Source organism: Danio rerio, chromosome 9 (assembly GCF_052040795.2).
Source record: "Danio rerio strain M-AB ecotype USA chromosome 9, GRCz13ab, whole genome shotgun sequence".
NCBI classification, from domain to species: Eukaryota; Metazoa; Chordata; class Actinopteri; order Cypriniformes; family Danionidae; genus Danio; species Danio rerio.
In genome coordinates this window covers 44,997,229-45,018,554 of record NC_141029.1, presented here as the reverse complement: position 1 = coordinate 45,018,554, position 21,326 = coordinate 44,997,229, and the positions used below count along the sequence as shown (strand labels likewise).

At 35.1% G+C, this 21,326-nt stretch overlaps 2 protein-coding genes across 8 annotated transcripts in view; both read left to right on the top strand.

Annotated features, from left to right (window-relative positions):
* The window catches only part of sestd1 (SEC14 and spectrin domains 1), a 63,961-nt gene extending 60,845 nt beyond the window's left edge, over nucleotides 1-3,116 (top strand). For all 5 annotated transcript variants that reach the window (XR_015498759.1, XM_087266047.1, XM_087266049.1 and 2 more), the window contains exons 18-19: nucleotides 337-458; nucleotides 2,009-3,116. Coding sequence is in view for 4 of the 5 variants with exons in the window: in XM_087266047.1 (XP_087122173.1) it covers nucleotides 337-458; nucleotides 2,009-2,183 (297 nt within the window). In the remaining variant the exon portion in view is untranslated. The remainder of the gene's footprint in view (nucleotides 1-336; nucleotides 459-2,008) is intronic.
* A 7,213-nt stretch (nucleotides 3,117-10,329) lies between these two features.
* Nucleotides 10,330-21,326, top strand: part of ccdc141 (coiled-coil domain containing 141) — a 68,324-nt gene continuing 57,327 nt past the window's right edge. For all 3 annotated transcript variants that reach the window (XM_087268377.1, XM_087268378.1, XM_087268379.1), the window contains exons 1-3: nucleotides 10,330-10,710; nucleotides 15,162-15,284; nucleotides 19,273-19,464. In XM_087268377.1, the coding sequence (XP_087124503.1) occupies nucleotides 10,609-10,710; nucleotides 15,162-15,284; nucleotides 19,273-19,464 (417 nt within the window). In that variant the 5' untranslated portion in view covers nucleotides 10,330-10,608. The remainder of the gene's footprint in view (nucleotides 10,711-15,161; nucleotides 15,285-19,272; nucleotides 19,465-21,326) is intronic.

Below are 21,326 nucleotides of genomic sequence, written 5' to 3'. Positions count from 1 at the left end.
ATGTGTATATATATATATATATATATATATATATATATATATATATATATATATATATATATATATATATATATATATATATATATATATATACATACATATACATACATACATACATACATACATATGTATATACATATATATGTATGTGTGTGTGTGTGTGTGTGTGTGTGTGTGTATATACACATATATATATATATATATATATATATATATATATATATATATATATATATATATATATATATATATATATATATATATATATATACATTTACATACATATACATGTATGTATGTATGTATGTATATAATTGGCTTTCTCTCTGTTTTCAGATTGTGAGAGAGAGCCCAGAGTTGGCAGAGCTCCTGGTAGATGTGGAGGCTTATGAAGAGGTGGAGACGCTGGGGAAAGGGCTACTGGACAGGCTCACTGTGCCAGTCATTTTCCCTGATGGGTAAGAGCTGAAAGGACAAAGTACAACACAAACTATTATTGCTACTACTACTACTCTTAATACTACTAATAAGAAGAACAATTTATTACACTTAATGGCCATGCATTTAATTCAGATAGATAGATAGATGGATGGATAGATGGAGAGAGAATTAATTTTTAATTGATCATCTTGCATCCAAAATCATGTTTTTTTGTTTTGTTTATATTATTATTTTCATGTATTAATGCATTAAACAACTGAAACTATTGTAAATAATTAATAGTTATAGTTAAAGAATAAATAGTCAACATTTGAAGTGGATTAAACATATTTTTCGAAATTGTCCCAGGACTCAATAGTTTTATGGCAACTTTAATGAAAGATTTGATGTTAATCATCAGCCTTACCAGTACCAGGTTAAACCCTTTTTTGCATTTAGAACTGCCCTAATCCTTCATGGCATAGATTCAACAAGGTACTGGAAATATTCCTGAGATTTTGGTTCATATTGACATGATGGAATCACGCAGTTGCTGCAAATTTGTCAGCTCCACATCCATGATGCGAATCTCTCGTTCCATCACATCCCAAATATGCTCTATTGGATTGAGATCTGGTGACTGAGAGGCCATTTGAGTACAGTGAACTCATTCCCATGGTTAAGAAACCAGTCTGAGATGATTTGCGCTTTATGACTTGGTGCATTATCCTGCTGGAAGTAGCCATCAGAAGACAGGTACTCTATGTTAATAAAGGGATGGACATGGTCAGCAACAATACTCGGGTAGGCTGTGGTGTTAACATGATGCTTAATTGGTACTAATGGGCCCAAAGTGTGCCAAGAAAATATCCCTCACACCATTACACAACCGCCACCACCAGTCTGAACTGTTACAGGGCTTTTACAAGGCAGGAGGCATCCATGCTTTCATGTTTCGAGGCCAAATTCTAAAATCGAGACTCATCAGACCATCGGTTGTAACGAGTGGTTATTTGAGTTATTGTTGCCTTTCTATCACCTCGAACCAGTCTGGCCTTTCTCCTCTGACCTCTGGCATCAACAAGGCATTTAAGCCCACAGAACTGCCATTCACTGGATATTTTTTCTTTTTCACATCACTCTCTGTAAACCCTAGAGATAGTTGTGCGTGAAAATTCCAGTAGATCAGCAGTTTCTGAAATACTCAGACCAGCCAATCTGGCACCAACAACCATGCCACATTCAAAGTCACTTAAATCCCCTTTCTTCCCCATTCTGATGCTCTGATTGAACTGCAGCAGATCGTCTTGACCATGTCTACATGCCTAAATGCATTGAGTTGCTGCCATATGATGATAAATTTGCGTTAATGAGCAGTTGTACACGTGTACCTAATAATGTGGCCATTATATTAATATTATTAATAGTAAATACTAATATACTATAGTATATACCAATATTACCAATTTATATTATCGTCCTTAATTGGGTTTCAATATGATCTAGACCTGTTATTTAACAATCACTGAGATGGAAATGCCTTTTTTTTTTTGTCCTTTTCCAACATCCCCATTCATCCCGGCTGCAGGAGCGAACAGTTTTTCGGTAGTCCGGGTGACATGGCCTCCTCAGCTGAAAGTATTCGTGAGCGAATGAAGCTGGTGGAGGAGAAGAGGTTCCTGCAGGAGGAAGCAGAGCAGAGGCTGGAGGAGGAGGAGGAGGAAGAGGAGGCGGCTCTGGAGGTGGAACCCAGGGAGAGTTGAAGACCACTTACCCATTATGCCCTCCTTGCAGGAAGCGGAGTCGCAGATCTTCACATGCTCGTCTGGTCCGGTCCAGAACTGACTTTGAAAAACCCACCGTCTCTGTTGTCCTCCACCTCACCAAACCATCTTAACTTACAGAGCGCAGTTAAAGAGACTCCACAGCCTTATGCTGCACTAAATAGACCACACTACTATGAACTCTCGCCCTCTTTTAAAGCTTTACCTGTCCAGTCTTTCTCCTCCCAGCGAGGCGCCTTGAGCTTGTAATGGTGCTACTAAACCTGTAGAATGTACATAAAGCGGCATCTTTACCCCATCTGTACCTGGTGCTCTAGATTTGTAGGCCTTTCCTGACCGTAAGCATTGTATTTTCTATTGCGTTCCTTCAGTTGCTTTGTTGAGAATTACCAAGTCTTCTCTCTTGTGCCAGTATGAATATCCATTCGCAAGGCCTTTGCTGAAGATGGCGATGTAGAAGCAGTGTTGAAACAGGACTCGACGACACATCAAAAACGGTTGTAATTTTAACAATGAAGGTACAAAATAAGTCAAATGTGAAACGCAACGGTTTCATCTCATGAATTGTCAGTCTATGCGTACGCTGCTTGCATTAGGATGCATGTCATTAATATTCATTTCATATTTATTTTCCTTTTTTTGTACCTTGCATACCATTTAAATTGTATAATTGCTTTTTTGCCATTTTTAAAGGCTATATTGTATTTTATGAAAATATAAGTTGTATAAAATAAATGAAGAAACGAAATGCGCCCACAACAGAAGAGGAGAGGCTTTCTCTTTTACTGTCATAAAGCCTGCAGGTTTTTACAGTTTACAGGACTTTGTTACTGTATGTTTGCTTTGCAAAAATAATGTCCATTGCTGTACAGGAACATTCTAGCACCCATTCAATAAACATGGGCAATATTATGCTGATTGATTTTGTTATTATGTTGACAAATAATTTATATTTCAGACTGATTTTATACACTGAAAAGGTTTCAACTAAAAGCAAAGTAAAATAACAGCTTGTTTCCAGCTTCTGCTGCGGGCTAGTTTGTGTGCAGAACACACATTTTATAAAATCTGCAATTATGTTGGCGTGTTTTGTATATGTTTTTTTTTTTTTTTTGCCCAAGATGTCATTTTGAGAAGTCTTGAGCCCAGCAGGTCATTAGTTGCCTCGGGCATTACTTTTCACGCTCAGTCTCTCTGCCCTGTGCTCATTTCAGGAGAAAGTCCTTATCAGTTTTAGTTCAAATATTTTGATAAACTGAATTTTATGATGCATCAATATTTATATTGGTGGTTTCAGCAGCTCACCTTGAAGCTTCTGCTTTTTGAATATTTACAGGGGTAAAATATTAAAGCAGGGGTGCTCTAACCCTCTTCCTGGAGACCTTCACTACCGGTCAAAAGTTTGGGCTCAGTAGGATTTAAAAATGTTTTAAAATAAGCTTTTCCTGCTTCCCAAAGCTGCATTTATTTCAGCAAAAATACAGTACAAATTGCTAAATTGTGAAATGTTATTGCACTATGAAATAACTTCAAAAGTAGTTTATAGTATTATTTAATTATATTATTTAATTATATTATAGTATTATTATATTAAATATTCCAGTGATTTTAGAGAAGGATTTTCAGCTTCATTACTCCAGACTCTAGTCACATTATAATTCACAACTCACTCTTATGTTAATTATTATTATTATTATCATTAATATTATCATAAATAAAGGTAATTCTAATAAAAGACCCCTGCTCTAAAGTGTTCATTCGGGTTAGACTGAAAATGACTTTCATAACAGACATAAGTTGTCTTGGTGTTGATATAATTCACATTAGATATGTATATTATTTTATTATGTTTATTTTTTATATGTCAGTATTAATGTAAAGTGTTTCATGAGGTCATTTTGTTATGTTTTTTGTCTAAGGCAGTGAAGGGGTGTCCTGTCAGGTTTCTAGAAAGCTTAGTCATGGAGCTTGTGTGATGACCGGTCTGGGAATCAGAGTTCTTTCTAATAATAAACTTGTGAGTTTATCAGGGCCCCTGACAGATGGCACGGGTGTTGTCAGGGGCCTGCAGGGGCCTTACTAAGTCCTGTACTGCCCATTGGTTCTCTCCAAATTCTATTGAGTTTCTCAGCTGTCCCAGCAGCTGCAGGACTCTGTATGTCTGTAACAGTGGAAGAAGAAAAAAACAGGCCCTGTGGCACTTCCTGGAAACCTTTAGAAGAGTTTGTAGTTTGCAACCTCCTAATCACTTTCCCAGTTTTCAGTTTGTGCTATGGATGTCTGTTATGGAGGTTTTCTGGTTTAAAATATTCAACTATGTTGTTTTTAAAGAATTGTGTATATGAAAAGTGAAAGTTCCCTGGATTCTTTTGTTTCATTTGTTTATTTTTAAAAAGGGGTATGCGTTTAAGAATATTGTAATCGATGTATTCTATTGACCTGATTCTTTGCATACAAACGGAGGCAGCCATTTGAATCTTTTTGGCATCAGTCTCGTTCCCTTCCATTCATTTTAAGATGTTAAAAACTGCTCGTTCTGCTGCTTAATGTTACGAACTGATATTTTCTTATATTATTTTATGTTACTTTGTCTGTATAGTCAAGAACACACTTGTTTAGACCTGCCATTTTCTGCCGTTAATTATTCCTACACTGTAATACCCAAAAAGTTAAGGTAACTAAAACCGTTTGAGGAAACCACTTGCAGCAAACCATTCAAGTTCAAAAACTGATCCTCATAAGTACTGTGAACTTAATCCATTTGAGTAAACGAAGCAATTAAAGGACAGTAAAACTTATTAAACAAAGTGAACTCAAACCAACTGAGTACTCTAAAACCCACTAAGTTAGGGCAACTCAAACCGATTGCAACAAACCATTCTAGTTAAACTAATCTATAGGAGTACCGTGAATTTACTCTATTTAACCTCTATAGGGCTTAGTGGCCACATGTGGACTGTACATTTTAGTTCTGAAGTGGCTATTTAAAATACTTTGAATGTTTTATATTTTGTTACAGACATACAGTGTCATCCTGCAACTGTTTTGCAGCATATGAAATGTCCTAAATCCTATTTTTAACTTTCCAAAATGGGCAAAAAAAAATAAATTTTTTACTCTCTGATAGTCAAAACATATAAAAAAATTATATGTTATATATGCATTAAAAACAATCAGAAAAAAGTGTTTTCTGTAAATTCGACCATGTGTCCACACATATGGACATAATTTTTCTCTAAAAGTACACCATATCAAAAGCTGAAACTTGGGTTTTTATTCTAATTAGGTTCCAATAAGCCCGAATAGCAAAGGGACATAAAAAAATACATGTAAAAAACACCTAAGTTGAAGTAATGAGGTGTTTAGTTAAGGCATTACGTTCAACAATTGTGTACAAAACTCTTTTCAAATGAGTAGAATTAACTTCCTGTAAATTTTAAGTTAACTACACTCATTTTACTTGATAAATTGACTGTTGGGTTTTAAGTTCTAAAACAATCGAAAAAACATTGCACTTCTGCATTTAAGAATAAGGTCAATTTAAAAATATATATATATATCTATTTTTTTTAATTTAAAACATGAAGACTTGGTTTCTTTTGTCATCAATTGACATTTGGTGTTGTAATGACAACATTTTTACTATAAAATTGGAAGAAATGTAATTAGTAGTTTATAGAGCAAAGACAAACTCAAACATAACGTAAAATTGTAAATCTAGAGAACCTGGTATTTCTTTCTTTCTACTTTGTCCATTTTATCCTGTTTTACACAAACAATTTGTTGAAATGACATCATAACTCGTCTATAGTCAGCTGTATAATAAAGTGCTGGTTCATTATTTAATGTGCAAATAGTTTTGCACGTACTTGCTCATTTTGTGTTGTTTTTTTATCAGTTCCCCCACTCTTTTTATCTGCAAACATTTCCTCCATCAGGAATTGATGGGAAGACCCCATAGGACGAGCTCAGGATGTTCTGCAGAGTGCAGCCACTATTGTCCTCAATGGAAAAGACAACATTTTTCAACAGAAAGTATGTGGGGTGATGCTGATCGAGAGGTAACTTTTTCCTCTCTTTTTAGAAATTGATAATACTTAAGAAAAGAGTCTTCATGAAATTTAATTTTGGTATACAAAGCATTATATGTCCATACTTGTTTTTTTGTTGCTATTGTCTATACTAAAATGGTTATGCTTTGATGACATTATGTTTGTGGTGAGTAGGTCTTTAAAAGGCAATTTATTTGCATGTGGCTGAAGTTTGAAAACATTAATATTTTAATAAAGAGCCAGAATGGTTTAGGTGCAGAAAGTCATGATTTGCTGCTACCTGGTAAAGTGTTTGCTACATTCTAAATTTAATTTGACAAATGTCTCTGTATTATAATGAGTTATCAATGTTTTTCATCCATTTTACTGTTAAAAAAACTGTACATTTCAATCAGACATCAAAGTGGGATGCCTTGTCCTTGAATCTTTATTTCAAATGTGAATATGCATTTGTAAGTACAGTACAGCTAGCATTGATTTTGATCCTAACACTATCTGATGTAGCATTAGGATTAATAAGTCAAATGTGCTGCTAAAGTGTTTGGACTTTAGCTTAAATTTACCAAAAAGAAAAATTCTATCAATTATTTTTTTCCCCAAACCTGTTAGACATTTTTACCTTTATCATATTAAGTATTATAATAATAAAAAAAACAAAAAAAATTTATATCTTTTATTTTAACAGAAGAAAGAATTGCATTTGAATTTAGGATGAGCATTTTTATTTTTTAGTTGGTTGAACTTTTAGCAACAGACTGTTTTTATTTTTTATGCCACTTCGCAATCAGACTCCTTTTCCACTCATTGTGCTTTGCTGAGATATACTAGACTCTTAAAATGACAGATGCCTTTGTCACTGTAAATGTACTTTATTTATTTATTTTTTTAATTGTTTGCACTTTGTTGTTGTACATTATTGTTGCTCAGCAAAAAAAAAAAACGTGTTAGCATACGTTTGAAAAACAAGGTATTTCTAAAAGCATGTATTTAAATAATTTATTAGCCATTACATTTAATAGAGGGATCATTATTTGGCTTTCTGGTGGTCTGTGGTTTGGAACAGACCTTTATGGACAGAATAGACCTCTTCTATGATCACTGGAAAAATGCTTTTCTGTCATTTCTGACCTTTTAATTATGTTTATGACGACTAATTTTATTTCTAGTGAAAATACACACTTTTGATCCAGTTAGTTCACGGCAAAATTAACATTCTATCATAATTGATAATTGATGTTTGCACAAAAGTGTGTTTCATGGATTTATTTTTATACAGCACAACAGCTGTTTTGGTAGAATGAAAACTCAAAACTGTGCAAACTTATTGTAGAGTGCAAAATTGTGAAACTGATTCAGTTCTGATTTCTGTGTACTTTATGGTTCCATTAGTTAATATATTTAGTAACATGAACAAAGAACTAGTTTTTGTACTAATTGAGTCGGGAATAGTTTACTATAATAGTTTAATGTAATCCATAGGGCTGTTGTATAAGACTGAAGGGCTTTTTGTAAGTGATAAAGTAGATCCAGGCAGTTGTTATCACAGAATAAACTCCTTCAGTCTTGTGCAACAGTACTTTTCTTTTTGTTGGGCTGCCGATAAGCCTGTCAGGCTGTAGTTTAGTACTGCTAGTGTTTTGTAGCCCTTTTTAGTACAGTTTTAGTAGCCCTTTATTTATTTATTTACTAGTGCTTTATACCATGTATTACATCTACTTTCTGTAATATGTAAAAATTTGACACAAAACATTGTTCTGAGCCAATTTATTAACAATTTACAATTTTTTTAAAGGCAGAGCTGACAGAAACGAAAACGACTGAAGAGCATACACTAACCTGTGTATTATTCAATCACAAGATAGTGTCAGCCATAGAGAGCCGTTGTATGAGACTGATTGAATTTATTCTGCAAAAACAACCTTCTGGGTGTACTTAATCCCACTTTTTATATGGGTACTTGCCACAAAAAATAAAAATTAGACACAAAACATTGATCTGAACCCTAATAGTTTATTAAATCTATAGTTAAAGGTGAGAGAGAAAAAATGCTGAATGGAGCATACACTAACCTACATATTTATTATTCAGTCATTAATCAATAGCATAAATATTGATGTGAACATACTGATAGCCAAGATTATTCATAATACTCGAATGAGCCTGTATTATTCAGTGGTTATTATCTTGAAAAAAACATACCATGGATTGTCACAACTGATCAATCACAATCAAGTACACCAGACAGCCATGTAAGAATCTGCAATGACTACCACCTGCATGTACTTTATCCCACTTATTACATGGCTACTTTCCGCAAAAGAAAACAATTTGACACAACATTGTGTTAAGCCATAATACTTTATTAAATCTTTAATTAAATGCAATGCTGACAAATAAAAATGGCTGAACGGAGCATACACCAACCTAGTTATTGGTCAGTCATAACATGGAAGCAGACAGTCAAAAACAGATAGATGTAAACATATTCATTGATGATCAAGATGATTCAAAGGATCAGGCCTGAGTTATTAGTTTCAGTGGTTTTTATCTGGGATTGTTACACGGCTATTTGGGATAGGTATCTGCAATTCCAAGGTATGTTATTTTAAGATAACAACCCTTGAATACAGGTTCATCCAGGTAATGAAAATCATCTGGACCATCATTGAATATGTTACGATTACATAAATATGAATACATTTCATGTATGTGATATGTGTTATACATCCATATACAGTTGAATGTAACGTTTCTACGTGTTATCCATCCATGTACAGTTGAAATCAAAATCATTAGTCCTCCTGTTTTTGTGTTTTTGTTTTTTCTCTAAATATTTCCCAAATGATGTTTAACAGCATTTTTTTTTTTTTTTTTGCAAAATTTCCCATGTATTTTTTTCCTCTGGAGAAAGTCTTATTTGTTTTATTTTTGTTTGAATGAAATCAGTTTTTAATTGTTTTATAACCATTTTTAAGATTTAATATTATTAGCCTAAAGAACAAACCATTGTTATACAACGACTTGCCTAATCACCCTAACTTGCGTAGTTAACCTAATTCACTTTTAAATTGCGATTTAAGCTGAATGCTAAAGGGAATGGGACAACTGCATAAATAATAAATTACATGGAATTAACCCAAAAACAAATGAAAGGCACTTTACAAATGATAAATTTGAGACCAGGAATGAACAAACTGTCTATACTAATGTCGAATTGGACATTCTTGGTTAACTCATTTGTATTTATTGAATAACGAAGGCACCTAAATGTAATTACTGCCAAGCTGCTTTTACCATGAAACATTGTTGAAATGTGAAAGTTTAAATATAATTAGAGATTTTTTTTAAAGGAGAGTACTTTTGAACATTTTAAAAAGGTATAAAAACTATGTTTAGAAATTTGTAGAAAAAAATCTATACGTTATAAAATATATACAGCGGGCTAATAAGTCACGTGGGCTAATAATTCTGACTTCAACTGCATATGCTTGTCTGTCATGCCACTGTTTTAACTGTTTGACACCATTTGGATGAATGTGTGTTAGTTTCAGTAATTGTTATCTGGAAATAACATACCTTAGAATGTTGTGACTGACCAATCTATAAGAGCTGTGTACACAAACTAACAATGAATGACGTAATTTTCAAATATAAGGTAACAAATCTAAATAAATACTGCAATGTATTGATAAGTGTTTGTTCATGCTAGTAAATACAGTACTTGCTGAAACCTGTTTGTAAAGTGAAAATTACACTCAAATTGATAAAAAAAGAACTTCTATTTTTAAGAGGGTACTTACTGTACACTCATGGACAACCTGGGCTTTTTGGTAATATAGTCAACTGTTTTCTTTATGTAATTGTTTCCACTATTATAATGAAAAGCAAAGGTTAGGCATAGTGAGACATTCAAGGGGAGGAGGGAAAGCAACAGACGCACCAAAGCAACTAAATGGGGGGTGTGTCAAATGGCTCTGTGCACAGTGTGTGATAAACTTAGTGGATATGTCTATTTTTAACACGCCTCTCTCTGTCCTGTCAACATAGACGGCTGTGTTTGCACCATACTGTTCATTCAGGCCAGTGGCCCCAGAGGAGCCTGCAAGAGCCCAGCAATGCTGAAAGACCTTTAAGGGGTTGCAGACTTTTTACCTGCAGGGCAAGTGGAGGTTTGATGTGGACGTGGGTTGTGTCTCTTTGAAAACCCTAGAGACTTCGCTCTGTTTTTGTTTGGCCGTCAGTTGTGGACTTCTGAACAGGATATTTGGATTACAGCAAGAACCTGTGTGTACTGGGCTTTGTTCTGATCTTTCTGCTCTTGGACGTGTGGACCCAAAGGGGAAAAGTCCACAATGTCCAGTGAAGGTGATGCTGGAGGTCAGCCTTCCACAACAACCATCAGCACTGTGGCCGTACAAGCTGGAGACTCACAGATTGTTGTAGCCATACTCAAGGTATTTAAATGTAAACTATTCTACGATTAATTGAATTCTGTGCATATGACACTGGCAATAATTTAAATGGAGTTGCTTTTTATATCAGTTGTATCATTTTGCAGTTTTTTAAGCCTGCTTTAAGTTCTTGACTTGTTGAAAATTTTGTTCAATACATTTGAAATCATAGTTCTGTCAGATTTGAAGGATCAATAATTTTTACCCATTTGTTGTTCTAAATCAGATCATATCATGCAGTACAAATGAAGATTCAGAAAAATGTCCCAGCTGCAGTTTTATTTTAGCATTAATTGTAAAATACAGTACACTGAAAAAAATTGTTGAATTTACTAAATGTTTTTAAGGTTTAGTGGTAGCAAATACTTTATATACACTGAATTTAAACAAGCAAATTGTTGAACATTACTGAGTTGTATATGTTTAAATTAAACCCATATACATTGTTTTTAACCACATTTTACTAAAAATATTTTTGTAAATCCAATGAATCGTTTTTATTCTCAGTGTATGTAGTATTCATTATTTTTAATTAGCTTTCTTTTTTAGGTATTTTGTGTTTGTCTAATAAAGATGATAATAATAATAATAACAACAACAACAACAATAATAATAATAATAATCCATGTTAGAGTTAGTAACAAGTTAAGGAATGTCTAATTTAGTGTGAATTATAAACATGAGGAAATATTTAAAAGACCCCTTAAAAATTCTCAGTTTCTTAAGATTCCCTGGGTATATGGTATGGGCTTGGGTAAAGTGTTTGATTATCTTCTAAAGGTCTGATAACATTTCTTCCCAATTTCAAATACAAATATTATTTTCATTGCATTAACATTTAATGTAATTTAAAAAAAATCTGGGTTATTCACTCTTCTGAAGTGAAAAAAAATGGTTTGTTTTCTTTAGACAATGTTTTTGTTATTTTATGCCAAAATGCTCTAAATGAATTAGCTTACAGTAGCTTACAGAATAAAGCAGAAACTACATTGTATATACAGCTGAGGTCAGAATTATTAGCCCCTTTAATTATTAGCCTCCATGTTCCCCCTATTTCTGTTTAATGGAGAGAGGATTTTTTCAACACATTTCTAATAACCGATTTTTTTTAATCTTGATGATGACAGTAAACATTTTACTAGATATTTTCACTAGTATTCAGCTTAAAGGGTCATTTTTACTAGGTTAATTAGGTTAACTAGGCAGGTTAATTAGGCAAATCATGTATAACAGGGTTTATAAACTATCGAAAAAAAAGGGGCTAATAATTTTGACCTTAAAATGGCTTTTAAAATTTTTTAAATGTCTTATTCTAGCCAAAATAAAAAAATAAGACTTTCTCCACAAGAAAAAGAAAATCAGAAATACTGTGAAAATTTCCATGCTGTTAAACATAGTTTGGGGAATATTTAAAAGAAAAAAAAAATCAATGGGAAGCTAATAATTCTGACCAACTGTATGTATTTAATTGTTAAGAACAGTTACTGATTTGTAATACAATAGCAACACTGCAGCTGCTGTTCTCTTAGCATAATAAGTGCACATCACCTGGATTTTGTGATGTTCACTGATTTATCAAAAACACTATTTTAAACACGGAAAGAAGCTTACTTACACTAGTGATGTCATGAGCGCGCAGTTTAGGTTGTTCAACACACCCTTGGCTTGCATTATCAATAAAACCTTTGTGTTTTGTTTCCATAAGAGACTTCCATGGAGTGTGAAGTTTCCATAATGCCTGGCGTAGTGACTTAATGGGCAAGTAAAAACAGCTGGGAGTAAAACACAGAGCTCTATAATGATCCAAACAACTGATGGCCTGAATTATTCATAATGACTCTCTGTAATGACATGACTAGATTTTAGACTGAAGTTATTGTCTAAAGTGTACTGGTTAGTTGGTACTACAGATTTCATGTGGTTTTTCCGAGGAAGATATCAAGCCGAACAAAATTTCGATCTCTTGTTGTTTTTAACCTATATTCTGTGAACATGTGTTCAGAAAGCTTTTAAGTAGTCCATAAAAGCTTGTCTTCTAAGTAGGGCTGCACAATATATCGTTTTAGCATCGATATTGCAATGTGTGCATCCACAATAGTCACATCGCCAGATATGCATTAAGTCTTAATTTTAGTTGACCAGGAGCTACAGAATTGTATTTAAATACTGTATTTATACAGAATTTATACAAACTGTTTTTTTACTTAGAATTTTTGTCTTGTTTCTTGTCCAATTACCCACATTTCAAATCCAAAACAAGATTATTTTACTTCACTGGGGTCTGTTCTTCATACGTGGATTACTCAGTTAGCTGGATTTGGTTATTGACGATTTGACACGATCCAGGATTGTTTGTTTTTTCAAAACTAAGTTGTTGTCATAGCAACAGTTCTGGTAGCTCAAACCTGCTAGGGAGCAGGCTAATTTCATGGGCACAGGATTAGATAGAGTCAGTTCAAGCAAAGATAATTCTAAAAGTATGTACCAAATTCTTATACTTTCTTACAGTAGTACCAGTAGTTATACACTTGGGAAAATAGTAAACATATATATATTTTTAACTATATATATATATATATATATATATATATATATATATATATATATATATATATACACACACACTCACAACAGTTCTGTCTGCTTCTCAAATCTGATTGGCTGCAATATCAGAACTCCTACAGCCTCTTTACCCTTTGTGTATTACTCCGCCCACATACAGCCAGCAAAAAGCAGACACGACAGATTTAAAATTTAAAAGATGCATGCTCAACTGTTTAACTGTCAGCTTATGATTTGAATCCGGAAGAAAGTAGTTCCTCATACAAAAGGGTTTTTGAGACTCTCCATGTTTGATTTTGTTTTTATATACACAATTATGCAGTCAAACTGTTGTATGAACGCAATATCACACGAGTAGCAGTGGGATATGGCTGTATATCGGCACTGGTGGGGGCACTAAGACTTTTTAAAGTTAAAAATATATAAGTTAAAAATATATATATTAATAAAACTTATGCAATCTGCACTCCGAAATAAAAGTACAAAGACTACCACTTGGTGGTTCAAAGAGAATTTATTGATATGAACTTTTTAGATCTCTTTAGAACAATTTGTGTATTATAATAGATATGCACAATATGTGACTTTTTTTTTAAGCAATAATACATTTATGCAGTCATGCACATGTTTTGAGCTGTCACCTAATATGAAGGTGATTTGATGCTTCACAAAAGTTGCAGATGCCTTTACCAATATCAAAATGCTTTTGTAAACATACAGTTATTCTTTACATCGATTAAGAAACCGGCTACAATAATACCACTATGCCTACTTTAATCAAGAAAAAAAAAACACTCTAACTGTAAAATGAAATAATTAGCTCAAAGGTGGAATGTTATTGCGCATCATATTTAACAAACCGTTTACTACAGATTTTGTGTAATTTTGCTCACATTGGTAATTGAATATTAATCAGATGATGTCATTACGCTTTTGTGCCGTCAGCCAATAGTTGCATTGCTGATCATGATTTCGAGGATCAATAGATCTGTCCTTCACAACACGCGCAGCGACCTCAGATCAGTTTATCAAGACATTTTAATCTGATTCATGAACTTGTTTGAAGAACCAAACTAGCCAGAGAGCAGTTATCAAGATTAAAAGATCCTGTTTGTTTTAAAGAACATTAATTTTGCCTTATTTCTTCTAAAGGTGAAAACAAAACAATATTCCTTCTAGATCCAAGAATTTTTTGATATTTTGACTAGTAACGAAAGAAAAAATCACTTTTTTATTGTGACTATTTAATTCAGATTGAATTTTACATGTATTTATATTTAAACACAATATATTTTAAATCATTTGATACCTAAGGAAACAGTAAATTGAAGTATTTATTTACCAATAATCTTCCCTGTCCTACGTTTTTAGATTTTCCACCTTGTTGTTTATATGGCAAGTTTTAAAGCAGTTAATGCAATTTTGGTATTAATAAATACCATAACATTCCTGCATAGCACACTGTAGAAGTGGCCTTAATATATACACAGATAATTAGCCATCATCCCACATACCTGAAACCGTATTTTTGCTTTTGTTTAACAAACTTGACAGGCTGTGGCAGCTGTGGAAGCTTTACATTTCATTCGGTCTCAGAATGGCTCAGAATCTCGTACTTGCAAATTGCAGTGCGATTTTAAGATCAGCACAATTTGCATGCCAAAGTTTGCATTGGGACTTGCAATAGATCGGATGAGGACTAACAGAGGGAGCTTTGCATTGACATCAAAGTCCTTTTTGGGCAGGAGCCAGTGGAGAGAACCTGCTTTCAGTCTTGTTTACAGTCTGTCAAATGCAATTGAGGCCACGTGGATACAAGAGATGCATGTACAGTAGCACAGCCATACATTAACACCTCTCACTCTCACTCTCTGTATGTGTGTGTTTTAAAGTGTGGGGAGCTGGTGCATATACAGCTGACTGAGGCACAGCCTAACCTCCTGGAGATTGGAAACAACCAAGATGAGACCAAAAAGCTTCTGCAGGAACACGAGCAGCTCCTTGCCAAACTTAAGGTGATCTCAAACAACAATAATAATAAATATTTAAAGCTGCAACAGCTGTGAAAGAGCCTTTGGACCCAGGCTCACTGCCTTAGGTTGCCAGAGAACAGTTTTCAATAAGCATTCTGCCAAAAGTTTGTAAAATATGTCAAAAGTTATTGATATATACCAAACTTCCTCTGACAGCAGGTGATGATATGACTGTTGCTGAATGTTGGTATGTACATGTCTTCAGGTCAGGGCTTTATTAACCCTTTTACTGCCCCACCAAGAAAAACATTTTTGATTGCATTTTTTAACTCCTAATGTCACTAGTTAACAAACTTAAGGCATTTTATTTTACAGACATTACATAATTTTAAAAATATAAGTCTTTACTAAAATGGGTTTATGGTAAGTACCGTAGTAAATACGTACAGTATGAAAATCAGAAGATATAAAATGTAAGAACAATTTGTTTAAAAAAATAATCAAAATAAAACATTTTTGAATAAATATTTTATTTTTTGAAGTATATATATATATGTATGTATGTATGTATATATATATATATATATTCATTCATTCATTTATTTTCTTTTCAACTTGGTCCCTTTATTAATCTGGAGTCGCCCCAGCGGAATGAACGAACAACCTATTCAGCATATGTTTTAGACAGTGGATGCCCTTCCAGTTGCAACCTATCACTGGGAAACATCCATATACACTCATTCACACACACATACGCTATGGACACATTTTAGCTTGACCAATTCACCCATAGCGCATGTCTTTGGACTGTGGGGGAAACCAGAGCATCCGGAGGAAACCCACGCCAACATGAAACTCCACACAGAAATGCCAACTGACCCAGCTGAGGCTCGAACCAGCGACCTTCTTGCTATGAGGCGATTATGCTACCCACCGTGATGCCCTTAAATGACTTTGACAATTATTATTTATAGTTATAGTAACTTCCTTTCTCTTGGCAAAACATAAAAATTTGTCAGGCTACCATGCTCCACTTCAACGAAAAGTCAAGATCTTCACAATTTTACTTCTAAAAAGTCTTTAATTTAAACTGCCTACATTTTGGTGTTAATCTGATTAAATATTTAGGAACTTATTAAAATTCAAGGCCTAAATTAGCAAAAAAATAAATAAATAAAATATCCAACTTCCTGTTAGGTTTCAGATTTCACTCCAGGAGACTTTTGCAGATATTCTGCCATTCTGTGTCAATTGTTACAAGTATAGAAACAAAGCTTAAAATGCAATTTGTCTGGAGTGTTTATAGGTTTGTCAGTTTTCTAGCATGTTTAGACCCTTAAAAAGGACTTTGGAATTAAAATTATTAATAAATAGGGCAACTGCTGGACCATAAAATAGATAATAGATAGATTTTAATTGATTAAGTTACACCAGACAGCCAATCAGTGGTGTCATACACCACTGTTCAAACTCTAGGAGTTAATATTAATATTTTAGAATGGTAAAAAGAATCGTTTTATTGTGCAAGGGTGCATTAAATTGGTCAAACATGATGGGCAAGACTGCATAAAAATCTATTTCAGCAAATGCTTAAATGTTATTCTTTTAGTTTGTCTAGCACAGGGGTGTCCAAACTCGGCCCTGGAGGACTGGTGGATCCCAATCAGACACACCTGGGCTTGCTAATCAAGCTCTCAGGCTCTATAGAAACATCCTTGCATGTGTGTTGAGGCAAGTTGGAGTTAAGATTGGCAGGACATCAGCCCTCCAGGACCGAGTTTGGACACCCCTGGTCTAGCAGAAGAGACATTTGTTAAATATAGAATTATTAGCATTCCAACCATTTACATTGTAATATTAATCATAAAATACAGAAATAAACATATCTAGCATAAATGGGAGTGTTAGTCTGGTCCTCAAACACCCGATTTGAATGTTATCACTTGATTAAACAGGCATTATCACAGGCTATCAGCTGATAAATATAGACCAGTAGGGGCCTTTTGTGTCTACTAGTAGGCTCAGAAGGCTGTAATCATCCATCCACATGGTGAATCGACTATAGGTCACATACGGCTGAGGCGGGAGTTAACAAGAATTATTTATATTATTTATGTAAATTTACTGTTAAGTGTGTTTTATTGATGTCTACCCCAACTGTAAACAGATCTGGATCTGCAGTTGTCTCTATTAGTATAGATGATTAACCATGAGTTTTATTTAAACTCGTGGTTAATCATTAGAGTATTATTAATATTTAACATCTACCCCAACCACAAACCCAAAAGTCACAGTAATGTTAAAGCAGATCTGGATCTGGAGTCTTCTCTATTAGTATAGCTGATTAACCATGTGATTGGATAACAGCTCGCTGAGCCTACTAGTAGGCGCAGAAGACCCTCTACTGGCCCATATGTGCTGATATTCACTGATAATGTCCATTCATTCGAGTGATAGCATTCGAATCGGCTTCTTCAAAGAATAACGAGATGAGTATTTACAGCATTTCCATTGAGGTTTTTGTTGTGGTTGTTGGAGGCATCATTATAGCTCCTCAGCTTTAATGCCTGTTTAAGACCCAGTTTAACGTCAAGGTTCTACAGCTGAGCATTTTTAATATGACTGTTATAAATCTGCTCTCTTCAATAGGTTGATTTCATTCAAGATCAAAGCTATTCAATTATAAAGATATGCATAGAGTAGGGCGTGACGGTGGCTCAATGGTTAGCACTGTTGCCTCACAGCAACAAGGTCACTGGTTCGAGCCCTGCCTGGGTCAGTTGGCATTTCTGTCTGGAGTTTGCATGTTCTCCTTGTGTTTGTGTGGGTTTCCTCTTGGTACTCTGGTTTCCTCCACAGTTCAAAGACATGCCCCATAGTTGAATCGAATAAACTAAATTGGCCGTAGTGTATGTGTGTGCATGCGAAAGTGTATGGGTGTTTCCCACTACTGGGTTGCAGCTGGAAGGGCATCTGTTGTGTAAAACATATACTGAATATATGGCTTCATCAGACATGGACCTTCAGCATGCACTGGGGCGGTTTGCTGCCGAGTGTGACGCGGCTGGGATGAGAATCTCCAAGTCCAAGGCCATGATGCTCCACCGGAAATAGGTGGTTTGCCATCTCCAGGTTGGAGGAAAGTCCTTACCCCAGGTGGAGGAGTTTAAGTATCTCTGGGTTTTGTTCACGAGTGAGGGAAGGTTGGAACGTGAGATTGACAGGCGGATTGGTGCAGCGGCAGCAGTAATGCGGTCGATGTACCGGTCCGTTGTGGTGAAGAAGGAGCTTAGCCGAAATGCAAAGCTCTCGATTTACCGGTCAATCTACGTTCCTTCTCTCACCTATGGTCATGAGCTTTGGATCATGACCGAAAGGACAAGATCACGGATACAAGCGGCCGAAATGAGTTTCCTTTGAAGGGTGGCAGGGCGCACTCTTATGGATAGGGTGAGGAGCTCTGATAAGTCGGCTGTTCATTCCACTGTGTCATTCCCTGATGATTAAAAGGACTAAGCTGAAGGAAAATGAATGAAGGTATACATATGGTAAAAAGAAAGGACTTTTGAATTGTAATTAATAATTTATTTTTTATACCGCCAGATTCGCATGAATTGGCGTTACTTCTGACAGACAGTATGCCACACAAAGTGATGCTTGCTAACAGCTTTGAGCTGCCTTCAGAATATTGATTTCATCATACAGTTACATGCCATAGAATCATTTCCATGCTATATTTGAAAGTATAAGCATCAGAACCGCCATCTGACCAAAGGAACTACATACCCAGAAATAAGAGACTGCAGCCTTTAATCAGAGCAAACAAAGTCCTCCATGCACCACAGTTAAAACAGCACCGCGCATTACTGAACATTTCATCATGTACTTATATGCATCTGCCCACCAGACGCCTCTAATCAGCGTGGGAACTGCTTCTTGTTTACAGTTTAAATAAAAGAAAGAGCTGTGCACATTGAATATGCTAGAATGCTGTGCTGGGGGCTAATAATTGAATTTCAATTTACCTCAGAAAAATGAAGGAGGTGTGTGGGCTTTGCTGAAGGAGGCTGATAAAACAGCGGCTCAGAAGGAAGGAGAGGAGCTGGTATATAAGGCCATGGCGGTCTCTCTCAGCGAGGCTTGGACAACACTGGTGAACCACCTGGAGAAGAGGAGATCACTGCTGGTTTTGGCATGTCATTTCTTTGAGTGTGCTTTGGAGGTAACGTTGACTTTCAATTTTTTTTTGTAGCAAATTTTATTAATAATGTTCAGTTGACTATATACAAGGTTAAGGAAAGTTTATTTTAAACTCTTTTTAATTCATCTTTATTTCTATACTACTTTTACAATGTACAGTGCATCCAGAAAGTATTCATAGCGCTTCACTTTTTCCACATTTTTTTATGTTACAGCCTTGTTCCAACATGGATTAAATTGATTTATTTCCTCAATTCTACACATAATAGCCCATAATGACAGTGTGAAAAAAGAGTTTTTGAAATTGCTGCAAATGTATTAGAAAAAAAGACCCTGAAAAATCAAATGTACAGAAGTATTCACAGCCTTTGCTTAATACTTTGTTGGTGCACCTTTAACAGCAATTACAGCCTCAAGTGTTTTTGAATATGATGCCACAAGCTTGGCACACCTGTCTTTGGGAATTTTTGCCCATTTCTCTTTGCAGTACCTCTCAAGCTCTATTAGGTTGGATGGGAAGCGACGGTGTACAGCCATTCAGATCTCTTCAGAGATGTTCAATAGGATTTAGGTCTGGGCTCTGCCTGAGTCACTCAAGGACATTCACAGAGTTGTTGTGAAGCCACTTCATTGATATTTTGGCGGTGTGCTTTGGGTCATTGCCCGACTGGAAGACGAACCGTCGCCCCAGTCTGAGGTCAAATCTGAACTCTGAAGCAGGTTTTCATTCAGGATGTCTCTGTACATTGCTGCATTCATCTTTCTCTCTATCCTGAATGCCATCTGGCCACTCTACAGGCCTGATTGGTGGACTGCTACACAGATGGTTGTCCTTCTGTAAGGTTCTCCTCTCTCCACAGAATCATGTTGGAGCTCAGACAGAGTGACTATCAGCTTATTGATCACCTCCCTGACTAAGGCCCTTCTCCCCTGATCACTCGGCTTAGATTGTCGGTTAGCTCTAGCAAGAGTCCTGGTGGTTCCAAACATCTCCCACTTACGGAGAATGGAGGCCACGGTGCTCATTGGAACTTTCAGAGCAGCAAGATGTTTCTGTAACCTTCCCCAGCTAGTGCCTCGAAACAATCCTGTCTCAGTTCTACAGACAATTCCTTTGTCTTCATGCTTGGTTTGTGCTTTGAATTGCACTATCAACCCTGGGAGCTTACATAGACAGATGTATGCCTTTTTAAATCATGTCCAGTCAACTAAATTTACCACAGGTGAACTCCAATTAAGCTGCTTACATCTCAAGAATGATCAGTGGAAGCAGAATGTACCTGAGCCCAATTTAGAGCTTCAAGACTAAAGACGTTATTAATACTTTCCAGATGCACTGTATACCCATGCAACTTAAGAATGGTTTTGTGGTCCAGGGTCACATATTACAATCTTGAGCTACTTCTTAAAAGAAACTTAATGTGGTACTTAATTTTTCTTACTTTGAGGTAAAGTGATGCATTACATTAATATTGTGTTTTTCGTCTGGCCTGGGCTTGCTCTATGTATTGCTCCAATATTTTTTGGGAATTAAAAAGTAATGTTTTACTTTACTAATTAATTAAAACTAGTTACAACGGGTGTACTCACCTTTATTAAGTGAGTATTGCTTTTTACAGAGTAATGCAATAAATGAAAAGAATTATGTGTTATAAGTGTAATTAATTTGTGCATAATAACTTAACAAATAAAGGTCATTATAATAGTTTTGCAACTTTTCCCAAATGTAACGTCAGTATTTTATAACCAGCAGCTTTTCTAAACAATTTAGGGAAAAAAATGGTCTCTGATTATTAAACATGCTGCAGGGAGTGCTCTACACTGTGTACTGTATTAAAGCAATGTTTCTGTTTAAAAGTGCAATGGATGGTTTTTGTTTTCACA